A 17,231-nucleotide genomic window follows, 5' to 3' on the forward strand; every position below is an offset into this window, starting at 1 on the left:
TGGGTTCCCTGGAACCCAGTGACCCCTAATTTGCTGAACTGTCATATTAATACAGCTATGGAATGTGACCCACCATTTAGAACCGTGTTTTACAAGGGGAACATGTTGGTAGTCCCGCTGGAGGGGTTCTAGGTGCAGCCCTTGCCACAGGTAACCGTCCATGCTCATGCTCTGCTCCCTTGGACTTCTTGGCCTTCCGTAGCAGCAGGCCCCCGAAAGTTACTTCCATGGTGGGCAGTTGGGGCATGAAGCAAAGCTGGGGGCTCTTTTTAAATATTATTCTTAATTTTTTACAATTGAGATAAAATTGACATATAACATTATGTAACATAATGATTCAGTAATTGTATATATTGCCAAATGATCACCATTGTAAGTCTAATTATCATCCATCCCCACGCATAATCTTTTTTTTTGTTTTTTTTTTGCTGTACGCGGGCCCCTCACTGTTGTGGCCTCTCCCGTTGCGGAGCACAGGCTCCAGATGCGCAGGCTCAGCGGCCATGGCTCACAGGCCCAGCCGCTCTGCGGCATGTGGGATCTTCCCAGACTGGGGCACGAACCCGTGTCCCCTGCATCGGCAGGCGGACTCCCAACCACTGCACCACCAGGGAAGCCCTTTTTTTTCTTGTGATGAGAACTTTTAAGATCTACTCTCTCAGCAACTTTCAAATATACAATACAGTATTATTAACTGTAGTTACCATGCTGTACATTACATTCCCATGACTGACTTACTTCATAAGCTGAGGACTCTTACAGCTAAAGAATGAGGATTCCTGTTATGCTGGCAGCGACAGTGGCAAGAGGGTTAGATGGTTAGCATCCTGTTGAGTGCCTGCTGTGTACTAGGCACTGTGTTAGGGACTCTGATCGTTTTGTATTTTCATAACAATCTTATAAACTAGGTACTGTTAGCTCTCATTTTACAGATGAGAAAACGGAGGCTTAGAAACATACAACTGGCAAGTGGTAGAGTTGAGATTTGAACTGAGGACTTTGTGCTTTCCTATCATACACACCACCTTTGTGAAGACAAGAGAGGAGAATCAGGCACTGAAACCCATTAGCTATGAAAAGGGCTGAGAAATGAGGGGCAACAGGATGGCATTAGTTCTGTAAGGGTAAAGGATTTAGGTGGGGGAGCAGCTATGTAAATTCAGCTCTGAGATGGGCAGTGGAGGTCACTGCAGGGCTCTTCCATTCCTACTTCGAGCTCTTTGGTTGCACATTATGGAGTGGGAGAAAGGAGATCACTGCCAGTGTGGAAACAGAGTTGGTACTGGGGAGAGGGATGGGAAGTCCCTAGTGATGGGAAGGAAAGGGCAGCTCCTACAGCTGTAACGGCCAAGCCAATCATTTATTTATAAGAATGTTCAGCTGCTGGGTGCTCACAATCAGAGGCTCCCTTTCCTTATTGAGAATGGCGCTGTTAGTGTGTGTAGGATCTAGTTCTCTCAGACTCATTTCTTTTTCCTCCAGCAGAAACCCAGCCTTTTTTCTCTTCTGAATTTTCTTAAGCTTTTGTCTCCTAGAGTTCCAGTGTTTTTCTCATTTTTGCCTATCTCATTCACCTTTCCTCCTCTGATCCTGTTGACTTAACAGGGCAGTCATCCTTGTTAAATACTTCTCTATTCTAGAACTACTCAGAACACTTCTTGAATCAACATCAGTTCTCTGAAAGCTCAAGCCTCCTGCCCATTCCTCGCATTAGACCTGGTCCGTCCTCAGTGAGCCCAAACTGTGCTGTCTCTGAGCTCCTTAACTTCGTAATCGACAGCCACTTAAGTGATGCAGTGCTCAAACTCTTTTGGAGAAACGTGTTTTCCAATGGAATCTTTGGTGACATTATGTTCATATTACAGATACTTTAGTTAATTTCGATGGGCCAATTATTATGTGTCACCTCTCCCTCAAGTTCTTTAAATTTAGCTTGGGTATCACCTCCTTCGAGAAGCTTTTCTTAGTCATCCCCAAGTTTAAGTTTTTTGTAGTTTTTTTTTCCTAAGTTTTTCTCTATGTTCTAGTATCCATACAACTTCTCATACCATATTGTTCTTGTCTGTTTGAATTGCCTCTTGACTTTGAGCTCCTTGAGAGCAGGGGCCATTTTTTCTCTATCCCTAGCACCTGGGAGAATATAATCCCTGGAACATGAGGTTTATCATGCATGTATGCATTCAAAAAAAAATAAATTGTATTTAAATGTACCAAATGTTGCAACACCTCCTCTGTGTAACGTGTTTTTTGCAACTTCCTCCTCTGATCCAGTTTGAGGAGGTTTAGTTTTCCCTTTTTGTGAAATGTGGTGCTGTTTAGAAACGATTCTGAAAGACACAGTATAGAGACTTCCATTTACTGCCTTCCTCCAGATGGGGTGAGGTTGTGCGTTTATTCAGCATACTATTGGGGAGCATTTGCTTTGACAGTCATCTGTCCCCCCATTAAATACAAATACCTTCCCCACTCTTTGTCCTCTCTCCTAACTTTCCCCTCTCTCTCCTCAGCCGTTCCGTGAAAGAGTAGTTATATTCATTGTCTCTAGCTCCTTGCTTTTCCCTGACTTTTCAGCCTGTTACGTCCTGGCTTCTGCTTCTACCCCTCCAGTGAAGCTAGTCTTGCTGGGGCAGTTCTGACCTTGTGAATTGGCTGAGTCCAAGAAATGCTCCCTCAGTCACCTCTGCTGCATTTGACCTGGTTGACCATCCTCCTTGAAACTCTGTTGCTTTGTCACTTATAGTCCTTGCCACTACTTTCCTCAACACTAAGTCCTGTTGGTTTGGTTTTGTTTGTTCGTTTAGTCATCCATTCCTTCACTCAACAAATCTGAGTTACTTCTCCACAAGGCTAGTTCCTGAGGCTGTTGGCAGTGAACGAGACGGATGTGGTCCTTGCTCTCATGGAGCCTACAGTCCAGCTGGAGAGTAGCCGTTTATTCATTTAACTCCACAAATATCTACTTAGTGCCTCCTGCTTTCCAGCTACTGCTGTGCCTAGATTCCAAATAGATAATCAGGTAAATTATCTACGTGCTTTAAAGAAATACAGGCTGCTATGAGAACCTGTAATAAGGGTACCTCTTCTAGTTTGGGGAGGGGGTAGGGATCGGTCAGGGAAGAGGTCCTTGAGGAAGGAACACTTAATGGAAGCTTGAATTGGCCAAGTAAGAAAACCTAGATGGGAGCAGGGGTTGGTAGGGCTGGGAGACAGGGAGGGATAGTTAGTTGCACTTGTTACTTACAAAGTTATCAACTGCTGTAGCGTCTTAAGAATGAAATTCTGCTCTCGTCATTCACCGTTGTCGTAAGCTCTACGACGGAGACGTGCGGGCTTCTTTATTATAGCATTCATGGGGTCCTGGTTCTCCTTCCTGGTCAGTGATCATTTTGGAATCTCTGTCTTGCGGCACCAAAGAGGTCTGTTTTTAGTCTTGATGAAAAGTCAGGACATGTGTGTGAGAGGCTGATTAACCATGTGCGCTGAGTGGCATGGTTGAATATTACTAGAATCCAGAGAAGGGCACTGCCGCATAGATGTGGAGTGCCAGTGGCGGGCCTCGCAGGCAGCGAGGCTTGAACGGGAGAGAGACTCAGGAAAGCAGAGAAGAAGGGAAGCAGGCACTTCCAGTAGAGAGAAAAGAGAGAGAACAAAGGGAGGCGAGTGGGAATTCAGTGTTGCTGTTAGGGAAGGGGTTACCGTCCCCTGTAGGCCTCGACAGAGCCTGCTTTTGGCCTGGTGACAGAAGAGGACCTGCAAGGACTTTGAGTACAAGGCTAGGGAATTGGGACTTAATCATTTGAGCAGAGAGGTGGTACATGTGGGACACTTTTAGAATAAATCTGGCAGTGATTGGCTTCAAAGCTAGGCACTGAGACATGAGAATGCCTGGTCAGTAGTTCAGTTCAGCAGATGTTTATGGAGCATGTCCTGTGTGGCATGGGGAAGGGAAAGGGATGAATGAGCAAGAGAGCGCTTGCCTGGGGAACCTAAAGACATGTGCAAGATCCTATCGGTGGTTGGGCTTTTGAGAGAAGGACAAGGAGCCAGAGGCGAGTTGGGCTTTTTTTTCTTTAACATCTTTATTGGAGTATAATTGCTTTACAGTGGTGTGTTAGTTTCTGCTTTATAACAAAGTGAATCAGCTATACACATACATATATCCCTGTATCTCCTCCCTCTTGCATCTCCCTCCCACCCTCCCTATCCCACCCCTCTAGGTGGTCACAAAGCACCGAGCTGATCTCCCTGTGCTATGTGGCTGCTTCCCACTAGCTATCTATTTTACATTTGGTAGTGTATACATGTCCATGCCACTCTCTCACTTCGTCCCAGCTTACCCTTCCCGCTCCCGTGTCCTCAAGTCCATTCTCTGCATCTTTATTCCTCTCCTGCCCCTGGGTTCTTCATAACCATTTTTTTTTAAGATTCCATATATATATGTTAGCATACGGTGTTTGTTTTTCTCTTTCTGACTTCACTCTGTATGACAGACTCGAGGTCCATCCACCTCTCTATAAATAACTCAATTTCGTTTCTTTTTATGGCTGAGTAATATTCCATTGTATATATGTGCCACATCTTCTTTATCCATGCATCTGTCGATGGACACTTAGGTTGCTTCCATGGCCTGGCTATTGTAAATAGAGCTGCAGTGGACATTGTGGTACAGGACTCTTTTTGAATTATGGTTTTCTCAGGGTATATGCCCAGTAGTGGGATTGCTGGGTCGTATGGTAGTTCTATTTTTAGTTTTTTAAGGAACCACCATACCGTTCTCCATAGTGGCTGTATCAGTTTGCATTCCCACCAACCGCGCAAGAGGGTTCCCTTTTCTCCACACCCGGGAGATGGGCTTTTGAGAGAAGGACAAGGAGCCAGAGGGGAGATGGGCCCCTCCCTTCCCCACGCCCACAGGTTTTCAGGGTTTGGCAAACTGTGGTCCACAGGCCAAGTCCATACAGATGCCGGTTTTTGTAGAATGGTTTTATTTTTTAATTATTTTTTAAATCAAAAGAACATTATTTCATGATATATGAAAATGATATGAAATTCAGATTTCGTTGTCCATAAATAAAGTTTTTTTGGTGCACAGCCTTGCTTGTCCATTTATATATTGTCTATGGTTACTGTCACATACAGCAGATCCTCCTTCTCTGAAACTGAATGTCCTTCCCCCTACCTGAGGCTTTTCCCTCCACCCAGGCTTTTAAATATCCTTGTGGTCTTTAGGTTCCTCCCAGATCCTCAGCTTCTTTTTTCCAGGACCTTTCTCCTTCCAGATACGCTCAAGACCTATCTTACTTCAAACAGACAAACAACACTTCATCAACTCAAAAGTCCACTTGTGCTACTGCTCTCCATCTCCAGTCTCTATCCCCGCCTTTCCTTATTCACCTTCGTGCAGACTTCTGACCTCATCAGTCCATTAAAACTAGCCTTGCTGAGTCACTGGTGAACTCCTAGCTGCTGGATCCAGTAGTTTTCCCAGTCCTATCTTCCTTGTTTTCTCTGACATTTAACATTTCGATCATTCTCTTTTCCTTGAGACTCTTTATCTTCTGGCTTCTGTGACATCCATCTCCTTTGCTTCTCTTCCTAATTCCCCAGCCCTGTCTCCCACTCATCCATCAATGGCTTCTCTTCTTTGACCAGTTCCTTAAACACTGGTGACATTCAGGAGCCCGTCCTTTGTCCTCATAGCCAAGATTTTACTGAGCATCTACTATATGTCAGTCCCTGTTATTGAAATACTTTACGCAGATTATTCCTAATTATTACAACAACCCCAAAAAGATCGACTTTGTTTCCTTGTTACAAACAGGAAATTGAGACTCAGCTTAAGTAATTTTCCAAAGGTTGCACAGTAAGTGGCAGAGCTGGGGCTTGAACCAGCCTGCTTTAGTGTATAATAAAGTCATCTATTATCTGTGTACCAGAGACTCCTGCTGTAGACTTTCTTTTTAGCTTCCAGCCTATATGTCTGTCTACTAGACATTTCTACCTGGCAGCACCTCAAACCCAACTTATCGTCTCTCCCTAACCCCCATCCAGTCCAGAATTGGTATGTGACCATCTCTTTGGTCATTCAGGCCCCAACCATGGGAGTTGATTTTGACTTTGCCTCTCCCCAACCGCTGCCATGCACCCAGTTGTCACTACAGCCACTCATTTCTCCCCTTTTAATTTCTCTGCAATTCATCTCTCATGATGTCCACTATCACTTCCTTAGTTCAGATTCTTGTCATCTCTATCTTGGACTATTGTCTCCCTTCTCTTAATCTCTACCCCTTCTTTTATTCTCTTAGCCTTCCAGTCTGTCTTCCATAGCTTCCAGGATGATCTTTTCTAAACCCCACATCTGATTGTGTTGCTATATTGGTTAAAACCTACTGATGGCTCCCATTGTCCTATTCCTCTACTCCATAGCTTAACTAAGGAGGCTTCACCTTATTTTTCTAGATTCTTTTTCCAGTCTCTTACCTACTCAGGTGTGTTTGTGGTCTCCTGTGCCGGCGTACTCATTTATCTCTCCAATGTAGTTCTCAAGGTGTTACTTCTTTCTGGAATGCCCATCTCTTCCAGTTTGTCTGAGGAACATTTTTTCAGTTTAATCCCTAAAAAATGGACAAATAGGCAAACCAAAAAACACCCTCAGTTCAGAGAGAGTGCCTCAGCTTCTGAGCCTTCACTGTGTCCAGTCTTTCTTAGAGGGGTTAGGTTTCCCTTCTTCATGCTTCCCAAGCACCGCGGGTGTGTATCTGTTGTCCGACCCAGCACAGTGTGTGATAATTTGTGCGCGTCTGCCTCATTAAAATGGTACTCTTTAAACACAGAGCTTTATGTCTTGTTCGCCTTTTTACCTGTGGTATCTAGCTTGTTGCCTGGGACATAGAAGTTCATTAACTGTTGAATGAATACCAATAGTGTGGTGAGAGCTATGGACTGAAGCTTTGGAGAAGGATGAGGATTAAAGGATGAAGATGTTTGCTAAAGCTGAAGAGTAGGCAGAACTAGCGCCCCGGTATGTGTAGCATCAGATCAATGACAAAGTCTTTCCACAGATGCTTTATCTCATTTTGTTCTGCTCAGAAGCGCCGTCAGACAGGCAGGGCAGGCATTCAGTTTTGCCTTTTAGAAATGAAGAATCTTTAGTTCAGAGACGTGAAAAGACCTACCCAAAGTCCTGAACCTAAGTGCCAGAATTCAGTCTTCTCCAGCCAAGGCTATGATGCTTCCCCCGAACCAGTGGAGAGATGGGGAAGGTTTGGGAGATGAGAGAGAAGTTTTGGGCTAAACCTACATTTAGAGGTTAAAGAAAAGGAGTGAGTGGCTCAGGGAAGACGATAAAGAGCCCCAGAGAATGACTGTGGTGAAAGACAAGTTTTCAGAAGGAGAAGGCATTGTTGATGAGATTTTTTTTCAAATACTAAAGGAAAATTGGGAAGGAGGAAAGAGTTTTACCACCGGGAAGCTCAAGAGAATGGTTTCGTCCGGTGAAGCCCACCTGGCCGAGTGGTTCCACAGGCATTGAGGGAGGTGGAGGCACCTGTGGATAGCACCCTTTCCAGAAGGGTGATGGTGGGAAGGAGACCAATAGGCTGGCAGCTTGAGAAACGTTGTACTACCAAATATTCCCAGAAATTCATGGTACATTTTTTTCATTCTGTAGACCTGAAAATAATGCAGTGGAAATTATGCTAGTACATAACTGTGCTATACCTATGACTGAGTATATAAATTTCAGAATGTTTTAAACTCAATTTAACATTGGTCTATTCCAATCAAGATATAGTGCCAGAGGGCAGGATGTTCAATCAAGCCTTAAAGCCAAATTGTATTTGAATATGGGTAAGTGTAGTAGTATGTGCCCACCTACGGGAGTAGACGTTTACTAGTCCGAAAACACTGTTCTTATATTCATTTAGAGTGTTTACCTACCTACAAGCTTGTCTCTTGGGCATTACTCGCATCATTTGTCGTCCGGTGTAATTTGGTCAACGGGAAGATTTTCCCCACTTTTGTTAGAGGGTGTTTTCTGTGTTGATGATAAAAACCTGTGTGTTTCATCTGCATCTCCTGAGAGCCAAGCCCTGCGGGGAGTTAGGCCCTGAGCAGCTCTTTTGTCCCACTGACAAGGTGTCTTCTGTCTGCCAGGTAAAGAGGTACCAGTGCACCTTTGAGGGCTGTCCCCGCACCTACAGCACAGCAGGCAACCTGCGCACCCACCAGAAGACCCACCGGGGAGAGTACACCTTTGTCTGTAATCAGGAGGGCTGCGGCAAGGCCTTCCTCACCTCCTACAGCCTCAGGATCCACGTGCGGGTGCACACGAAGGAGAAGCCGTTTGAGTGCGACGTGCAGGGCTGTGAGAAGGCGTTCAACACGCTATACAGGTCAGCCCATTCCTCCCTCCCTGCACCACCAGCCTCTGACCCCAGCTCTGTCCTGACTGAAGAGCTCTCCCTGCACAGTACAGACGTTCACTTTCAGGGCTTTAAAGAGGACAGTAATGCTCAACTGTTGACAGTTCATTAGAGGAACTTGTAACTTAAAGATTGACACATACTGGGTTGGTTAAAAATCAGAGTCCATTTGTGTCCGGATTCATATCTCCTGGAATGCCATCCTGGCCTCAGGGTTTTAGTATTTAGCATAGAATAATATCTCCTGTTGGCTCAGGAGCTTGGAACCAAGGTTTCTTTCACTTCCTTCCCGGCCTCACCTTAAAGATTAACTTTTTTCTACCCCCAAGAAATGGGGAGTGGTCCACTCAGCCATTTCCCTTTTCCACCGTTTGTGTCAAGAGACTTATATTAGTGTTCAACATTGCGTGTAAAATAGCACACATAATAAATACTAGCTGACACTTAGAAAGCACCCATTGTGTGCTAGGAAGTGTCCTGAGTGCTGGCCCTCACAGCCACTGCTCAGGAAATGGAAGCACGGAGAGGTTTTGTAACTGGCTCAAGGTCCCCCTTCTGGTAGAGGAGAACAGAATTTGAGTCCCAGGCAGCCTGGCTCCAGGCCACACTCACACCACTACGCCATATACTTCTCTGAATTTCTCTTTGAGCACAAAATGTTGGATACTAATGTATTATGGCTATAGAATTCTTATGCACTTGACCCTGACGCACATTAAGCTGACGTGGGAAGACTCTGTAGTACATTATGACAAAGGGGATTTCTCTGGGATATCTTGCAGGCTGAAAGCACATCAGAGGCTTCACACAGGGAAGACGTTTAACTGTGAATCTGAAGGCTGCAGCAAGTACTTCACCACGCTCAGTGATCTGAGGAAGCACATTCGAACCCATACAGGAGAAAAGCCATTTCGGTGGGTCTTGCTGTTTTCTATTGTCACTGACGAGGTTTCAGCTGAGTGTTTTGGTGTACTCTAAAATTTGTCAAAGTGGAAAGGAAATTCCCTTCGCTGGTTCTTTGGGCAGTGTTTGCTTTCTCCAGGATAGTTGTAACCAACTACTGCAGATTGGAGGAGTGGCGATGGATTCCAAGAGCATCCCTACCTACTCTGCGGATGCTGGCCTCTCTGCCTCATTCTTTCCCTTTCTTTCTTTCTTTCTTTTTTAAATTTTATTTATTTATTTTATTTATTATTTTTTTATTTTTGGCTTCATTGGGTCTTTGTTACTGCACACGGGCTTTCTCTAGTTGCGCTGTGCAGGCTTCTCATTGTGGTGGCTTCTCTTGTTGCAGAGCACGTGGGCTTCAATAATTGTGGCACGCAGGCTCAGTAGTTGTGGCTCGCCGGCCCTAGAGCGCAGGCTCAGTAGTTTTGGCGCATGGGCTTAGTTGCCCCGCGGCATGTGGGATCTTCCCTGACCAGGGCTCGAACCCATGTCCCCTGCATCGGCAGGTGGATTCTTAAGCACTGTGCCACCGTGGAAGCCTCCCCACCCCTTTATTTTCAAGAAACGTTTGTTGAAACTCACTTACGTATTGGGTACTTTTATCAGTGCTAGAGAAATACTAAGATACCGGCTCTCCTTTTGAGAACCTTAGTCTGGTGGAAAAGAACCGCAAGTAACCAGACAGTATCTGAGACTGAGATGCTGAAAGAGCTTTGAGCACAGAGGCAAGGATACGTACCTAAGAAGAGGTGGGGAGGGAAGGGGGAAATGAGGGGAAATGAGGGGTAGGGATGCTTAGGCTACTGGTTCAGGTATTTTTTTCTTTTATCACTTGTTCGGTTGTTGTTGCTTTGTAATATGTCATGTGTACATGCAAACATATAGGAGCATCCATTTTTATCTGTAGATTTCAATTTATATATATATACATATATGGACACACATATATATTTAATTGATGCATGTATAAGGTTGAAGGAAGGAGTTGTATCATCTACTTTCTCCTCTGCTCATAGCATTTAGCGTGGTTCTGGGCATTCAGCAGGGATTGAAGAACAACTTTGGGATGATTATATGACATTTTTAACAAGGTAATCAGTTTGTAAGGATTTCCCCCTAAATGTAATATAGATATATTACTGAAAATGGCCCATAAACAATGTCTTTGATTTGACAGGAGGGATTGCTCTTATGTTCATGGCATTAAATATGCTACTTTTCTGTTCTCAAATCACTCATCTCATTAGGATACCTAGAAATTGAAAAGTCTTCAGGGACAGTCAACTCTTAAACACCAATTAAATGGAAATGTGTTTCAAAAATTACAAATGCATTCCTGAGTCATGGCCCCTCTAAAAGCAAGAGTATTTAGATTCTAGTTGGTTACTCTCCAGCTGCTGTGAAGCTTGGGTTACTTTTTTCCCCATAGGGCTGTCAAGGGGACTCTGATTTCTATTCAGTCACACGCATTTTTGTCATGATTAAAACTGCTAATTTTTCTTGAATGTTAGATGGGGCTTTAGACAGAATGATTTTATGTACTTAAAAAGTAAAATGCTTTAGAGAAGCTTTCTATTTAAAGAAATAAAATATGTTGGCTTATAAGAAAATGCATTCATTTTCATGTAAATAGTTACTGAATGCCTGCTATGTGCAAGACTACAGCAGATGTAAAGAACTACATGGACCCTTCCCTCAAAAGAATTATAATCTAGGAGGACAGATAACAAATGTATACACGTAGAGCTAAAATAAGATTGGGAATGACAGGTGCCGTAAAGGCAGCATATAGATAAATGCCCTAGGAGTTCTAAGGAGGGAAATATTACCTCTAGCTTTGGTTATCAAGAAAGTAAAAGAGAAAAGCGCTCTGAAGATTGTAGATAGTTACATTACAGCCAGTATGTTCTGACTGATTTTGTTCTAGTGTTGTATTTCAGGCCCCATGCCTACCTGAGAGCCTCTGTACCCACCACTGATGTTCCTTATATTCCATTTGCAGTAGATTTTCCGTATGTGTTCTTATTGTCAATAGAATTCTGTTGTGTAATTCATCAGAAGGCTTGTATTGTTAGGGCTCTCAACACGTGCCTTACTTGTAGGACAAGAAATACTTATCCTGGGCCTACCTCTCCCTCTGATCCCAGATTTGTCACCTTACTTTTCCAGGGACCTGTCATCATTCCCATCTGTAAAACCAGTTTCACTGAGCTGATCTTAGTGTTCTGAGCAGTTGTTTTAATGTAAGTTTGTATTTACAAGAGATATTGAAGATAAAGGTCTATTAGCTAATGACTCCTATCCTCTCTGCTTAAACAACTTACTTAGGTGTGATCATGATGGCTGTGGAAAAGCATTTGCAGCAAGCCACCACCTTAAAACTCACGTCCGTACACATACTGGTGAGTTTAGGCTAATTTTTATCTTTTAACCTTCATTGAGTCAGTAAATATCTGTACTTCCATTGAGACCTGTAGAGCTTTGTGGAGAGAGCAAGCCTAATCATTTGGCCTTCACCTATAATGTTTGAGTTTCTTTCAGAGATAAAAAGGATCTAAAGATTGGACGGACTCAGGAGTCCGACCTTAAGAAATAAAACCAATGCAGAGATTCTCAGAAAAGAATCTGGGGGGAAAAAGCTAATCTTCTCTTTTAACTTCCCAGGAGCAGGCCATTCTCAGTGCTTTGCTCTACATTAAATTTTAGGACTGGAATGATTAACTTGTAATTTATCCAACTTACTACTTGAACCCTTATTAGAATATTTACTTCCCTCTGTTAGGGGAAAGTACATGTCTTAATCCAGTGAAATGATTTTATGGTAAAATTAATACCTCTTGTCATTCTTGCAGGTGAAAGACCCTTTTTCTGCCCCAGTAATGGCTGTGAGAAAACATTCAGCACTCAATACAGTCTCAAAAGTCACATGAAAGGTCACGATAACAAAGGAAATTCATACAGTGCACTTCTAAATCACAATGGATCAGAGGTGTGCAGTGTTTTGTCTCTTGTTTTGATCTGGGCACCATAGAACAGCAACCATTGTTTGTATATCAAAATAAAAGGTTAAAATGCCTTCTCTCTAAATCTGTTAGTGAGAGAGAAGAAATCAGTGTCGAGATCTATGTCTTTGTGATGAGGTGGTGGAAGCCAGAAATTTCACCAGGCTCCCTGTGCTTCAGCCCCTGATTCAGCTCCACCTCCCCTCCGTCAGGTATGGTGGAAGAGATGTCTTGGAACCAGAGGTCTCAGAATGGCTTCCAAAGTGTCAGCCAGGTGCTCTCAAAGGGTGTTATTTTCCCATTCATGTCTATAAAATGGTACATCTGCACTTGAGTTTGGGACATGAGTTAATGATTTGCTTCACACATTCATTAATCCATCATTGGAGAACCAGGCAGAGTCTGGGGGGTCCCCTGCCCTTTTGAATTGTCTGCAGACCGAGGTTTGAGAGCCACCGCCTTAAGGCACTGAACCACAGAACAAGACTCTGCAGAGTTTTAGGTGGTTTTGTCTGTTCTTTACCAAGCCCTTCCACCACATTTCCCTCTCCTCTACAGCTTCTTTCCAGAGAGGTCCTGGGATAAATTGACTGTTATTACTTCTGATATGGTATTGAGTAACTTACCTTATGTCTTTTGAACCCAGGAACTGAGAACTGTTATTATTTTGCTATTTCATAGATAAAGAAACTGAAGCACACTGACCCCCTTTTGAATAATGCGGTTCTTAAAGTATGTAATACAGTTTTGATTTGGGGAAAGGCAGCATAATTTAATTCTGTGGTTTCTAATATTTAAAGAACAAAGGATCCCTTTATAAGGACTGTGATTTGAATGTGTTTTATTAGTAATAACTCCCCCTATGTTTTATTAGTAACAATAACTAATATTTACTGAATTTTTACGATATACCAAGTACTGTGCTGTTTTTCTGTGAATTATCTCACTCACAAGAGGTCAGTATTGTTATTATTCCCATATCACTGATAAAGAAACCTGAGGCAAGGAGAAATTAAATAACTTGCCTAAATATCCAAAGCTTGTAATTAGTCCCCTTTAGGCAGGCAGGCTGATTCCAGAGCCTGGTTCTTGACCCCTATGTCGTAAGAGGCAAAACAGCACTGGTTGGGCTTCCCTGGTGGCACAGTGGTTGAGAGTCCGCCTGCCGATGCAGGGGACACGGGTTTGTGCCCCGGTCCGGGAAGATCCCACGTGCCGCGGAGCGGCTGGGCCCGTGAGCCATGGCCGCTGAGCCTGCGCGTCCGGAGCCTGTGCTCCGCAACGGGAGAGGCCACAACAGTGAGAGGCCAGCGCACAACAAAAAAACAAACAAACAAACCAAAAAAACCCCAGCACTGGTTGCGAAGAGTGTGAATTCACATCCAGGCTCCACAACTAGTCACGTGACCTTAGGCAAATGACTTCTTTGCGCCTCAGTCTCTTCCTCTGTAAAACCAGATGAAAATACTAAGATTTGAGAGTCTTTGTGTACAAAGCTGCATTTATGAAGTCATGATCAATTTTCTTGTTTTTGTAACAATCTGGGGACAGTTTCTTGCCACAGTCTCTATGCATTGGAGGGCCCTAGTGCACATTGCCCAGACCTCACCTACTCTGGATGGCTGTTCGCTCGCCAGGGGAGGGAATCTCCTCTAGTCTCAGTCTTTCCATGTCATCGAGATTGCCTTTGAGTCCTAAGTTTGTATCTCCAGCCCGGATTAACCTTCCGCTTGATGTCTCCACCCAGCTGTCACCTAGGTTTCCCAGTCTTGACGTGTCCCAACCTATTCCTCCTGTAGTCTACCCCATCTTAGTAAATGGTGCAGTCTACCCCATCTTAGTAAATGGTGCAGTCTACCCCGTCTTAGTAAATGGTGCAGTCTACCCCGTCTTAGTAAATGGTGCAGTCTACCCCGTCTTAGTAAATGGTGCAGTCTATCCCATCTTAGTAAATGGCACCTCTGTTTTTCTAGTGGAGCAGGCCAAAAATCTTAGAGTCATTCTTGACTCCTTTTCTTCCCTCATACCCCCCACCCACCAGCAAAGTCTATCAGCCCTACCCTGAGAATATATCTAGAATCTGATGTGATTACTTCATTCAAACCACTGTCATTTTTTGGTCTGGATTACTGCAGTCACCTGCTAAGTGGTTTTCTTAGCACCTTTCCCACTCTTCTCCCCACTGCTACTCTGTCCACGTCTGTCCTCTGCTCATAACCCTTCAGTAGCTTCTTGTATCACTTAAAGTAAAAGAATCTTTACAGTGGTCCAGAAGGCCCTAGACACTCTGTCCTGGTCACTTCTCTCACCTCGTTTACATCACTTCCTTTCACTTTAGCCGTACCGTCCACCTTGTGGTTCTTTGAACAAGGGAAGCCCACTCTTGCCTCCAGGCCTTTGTACTTGCTATACTCTGTGTGAAACACTTCTCCCACGTATGTGCATGGCCCATGCCCTCTTTCCTTCAGTATCTGATCAAAGGCCACCTTATCTAAGGGGCCTTCCCTAATCTAATAAAAGGGCAGCTCTTACCCTGGCCTTCCCTACTCTGCTTACCCTCCGTAGCACGTATCATCATCTTGTGTACTGTATATTTATTTGGTTTTATGTCTGCACCCCCTCCCCACACTGGAATGTAAGCTCTCTGGTGGCGGGGACTTTGTTTTCTTTATTGTATCCCTGGGCCTGGAACAGTGCCTAATACATAGTAGATGCTCAGTGAGTATTTGTTGAATGCATGCGTGGATGGGAACAACTGATCCATGAGGTAAAGCAGGGTTACCACCTGAAGTATGTGAATTCCAACTGGCATTCTAGGAATCCAGAATTCAGAGTTAGCCCAGACAGCCATGTATGAATAATAACCCCTCAGTACCACTCTGAGTAAGGGTCCCTGAGATGCCCATGTTGGGGACACAGTGATGTAATGGAAGGAAGATGGACTTTCAGTCGGAAGCACTGGGTTTGTGTTATGCTAATTAGCTGTGTGATTTTGGACAGTTCACTGCTAGTCTTAGCATTAATTTTCTCATACTTAAAATGGGAATGTGAAGTAATACTTCGAAGGTTTATATGAATAGAAAATGAGGTCATGTGAAATTGCTTTATCAGTGGTAGGACCAATTATACAAATATTATCCATTTCATATTATTATAGCTTTTGTTACTCTGGAGCCTGAGTCATGAGATAATTCTTAAACTCTATTAACTATCTTTAAGAATGTAAGAGATTTCTTCTTAAGAATATCAGGATTTTAAAAATGGAAATAACTCACATAGCCCTTGCTTTGAATGGTTTTTTACTCTCTAGACATTTGGAACCTTAGGGACACTCTAATCAAGTGTTTTATTACCTGATAGGCTACTATAAATCCTGATTTTTTTTGTTACTTAATTAGATTTTTTTTTTTCTTTCACAGGATACAAATCACTCACTTTGTCTGAGGAATTTAAGCCTTCTGTCCACAGATTCCGAATTTCAAGAAAATTCCAATACAGTAAGTGAACCTGTGATTATGGGTGCCATTAAAATAAGTGCAAGAATTGAGCCCTCCCTTTGGTGGGAAAATCGAGGAGGGCCAGCCTTTGAAGTCTTTCAGATTGAGTTGTGTTCAGTTACTAACCATTCAGGGTGTTTTGCTCTTGTTTCCTGATAAGAGCTCTCATTGGAGAGGTTGTTCTCTCTGACGTGTAGTGCCTTTTGACCTAGATCACTCACTTGATAACCTCCTGCCCCAGAAAATGTCTGTCTTTATTCATTTAGCAAATATTTCTTGAGTGGCTACTCCATCGGGCAGAGTGCTGGTGCTGAGCTTGTGGTGGTAGTGAAGTAGCTGCGGTCTGTCCTTGAGGAGCTTAAAATTCATCCACTGTGAGGGGGAGCCAGGATTCCGTTTCCAGACTTTTCTCAAGCCCTGCCAGTCTGACCGAAGTCAGTTTTTTCCTTTCTTTGAGCTCACTACACGGGGGTTTTGCGGAGGACCTCCTCTACAGGCCCTCGGCTAGGGGACAACACCAGTGTCTCTTGGTCTGCTTGCTTTGGTTCCCTCTGCCGTTGCCATGGCTCCACGATATATCTTGCAAACTGCTGCATCAATCCTGAGCTTATGCTCCTTCAAGAGGACCTGTGAGCTTTACTGGGTCACCGACACTGGTGATTAAGTGTGCATTTTTTGTTGTTTCTCTCTGGTAAGTAAATATAGCTTAGGTCAGATTTTCTGTGAGTATATGCATAATAAATAAGGAGGAATCCATGTGATAGGAAGGATTTGAACAGAGACTGAGTGACTCAGGAACGCTGTGAAAACGTGTTTCTCAAATTGTGAATGATGGAGTCATCTGCAGCTCTTCTGCAACGTAGCTTCTTGGGCCTCTCCCAAACCAACTGAGTATCCTCTGGAAGGGGCACCTGACACTGCAATTTTATATTAGCACACCAACGCCTGGGTTCTCCCGGTAATGGCAGAACTGCTCTTATCAGACCTGCCCTCCCACAGAAAACAACTGTATATGCTGGACAAAATATAAAATATAAAAACAACTACTTGAAGGCACCAGAGAGCAACCCAAACAGGCAGAGGTAACGCTTGGAAGAAGGGACTGGGAAGATAGCAAAGGCACTGGATGGGTCTTCAGGCTTTATGGTTTATCCATCTCAGGGCAAGTCCTGGTTGATACCAAACAAGATGGCCCAGGCTCAGTAAACACTCCCTCTTACTGGCTTGACTAACCAGGGGACAGAGTTCAGGGCTACCACAGCACCTGGAAAGTCGGGGGGTTGGCCTGGAAAGGAGAGAGCCACAACGGGGGGCGTCCTGAGTTCTGTGTATAAGCTGTGTCCAAATCTCTAGTTGACCCC

The 17,231-nt window shown here is 43.9% G+C and overlaps 1 protein-coding gene across 2 annotated transcripts in view; it reads left to right on the forward strand.

The window, feature by feature from the left end:
- MTF1 (metal regulatory transcription factor 1) overlaps nt 1-17,231 on the forward strand; it is a 42,585-nt gene that overhangs the window by 9,303 nt on the left and 16,051 nt on the right. For both annotated transcript variants that reach the window (XM_027109048.1, XM_027109046.1), the window contains exons 3-7: nt 8,155-8,393; nt 9,206-9,337; nt 11,700-11,773; nt 12,224-12,360; nt 15,793-15,870. In XM_027109048.1, the coding sequence (XP_026964849.1) occupies nt 8,155-8,393; nt 9,206-9,337; nt 11,700-11,773; nt 12,224-12,360; nt 15,793-15,870 (660 nt within the window). The remainder of the gene's footprint in view (nt 1-8,154; nt 8,394-9,205; nt 9,338-11,699; nt 11,774-12,223; nt 12,361-15,792; nt 15,871-17,231) is intronic.

Source organism: Aethalodelphis obliquidens, unplaced genomic scaffold (genome assembly GCF_003676395.1).
Source record: "Aethalodelphis obliquidens isolate GAN/ISIS:26980383/991018 unplaced genomic scaffold, ASM367639v1 scaffold9, whole genome shotgun sequence".
Lineage (NCBI taxonomy): Eukaryota > Metazoa > Chordata > Mammalia > Artiodactyla > Delphinidae > Aethalodelphis > Aethalodelphis obliquidens.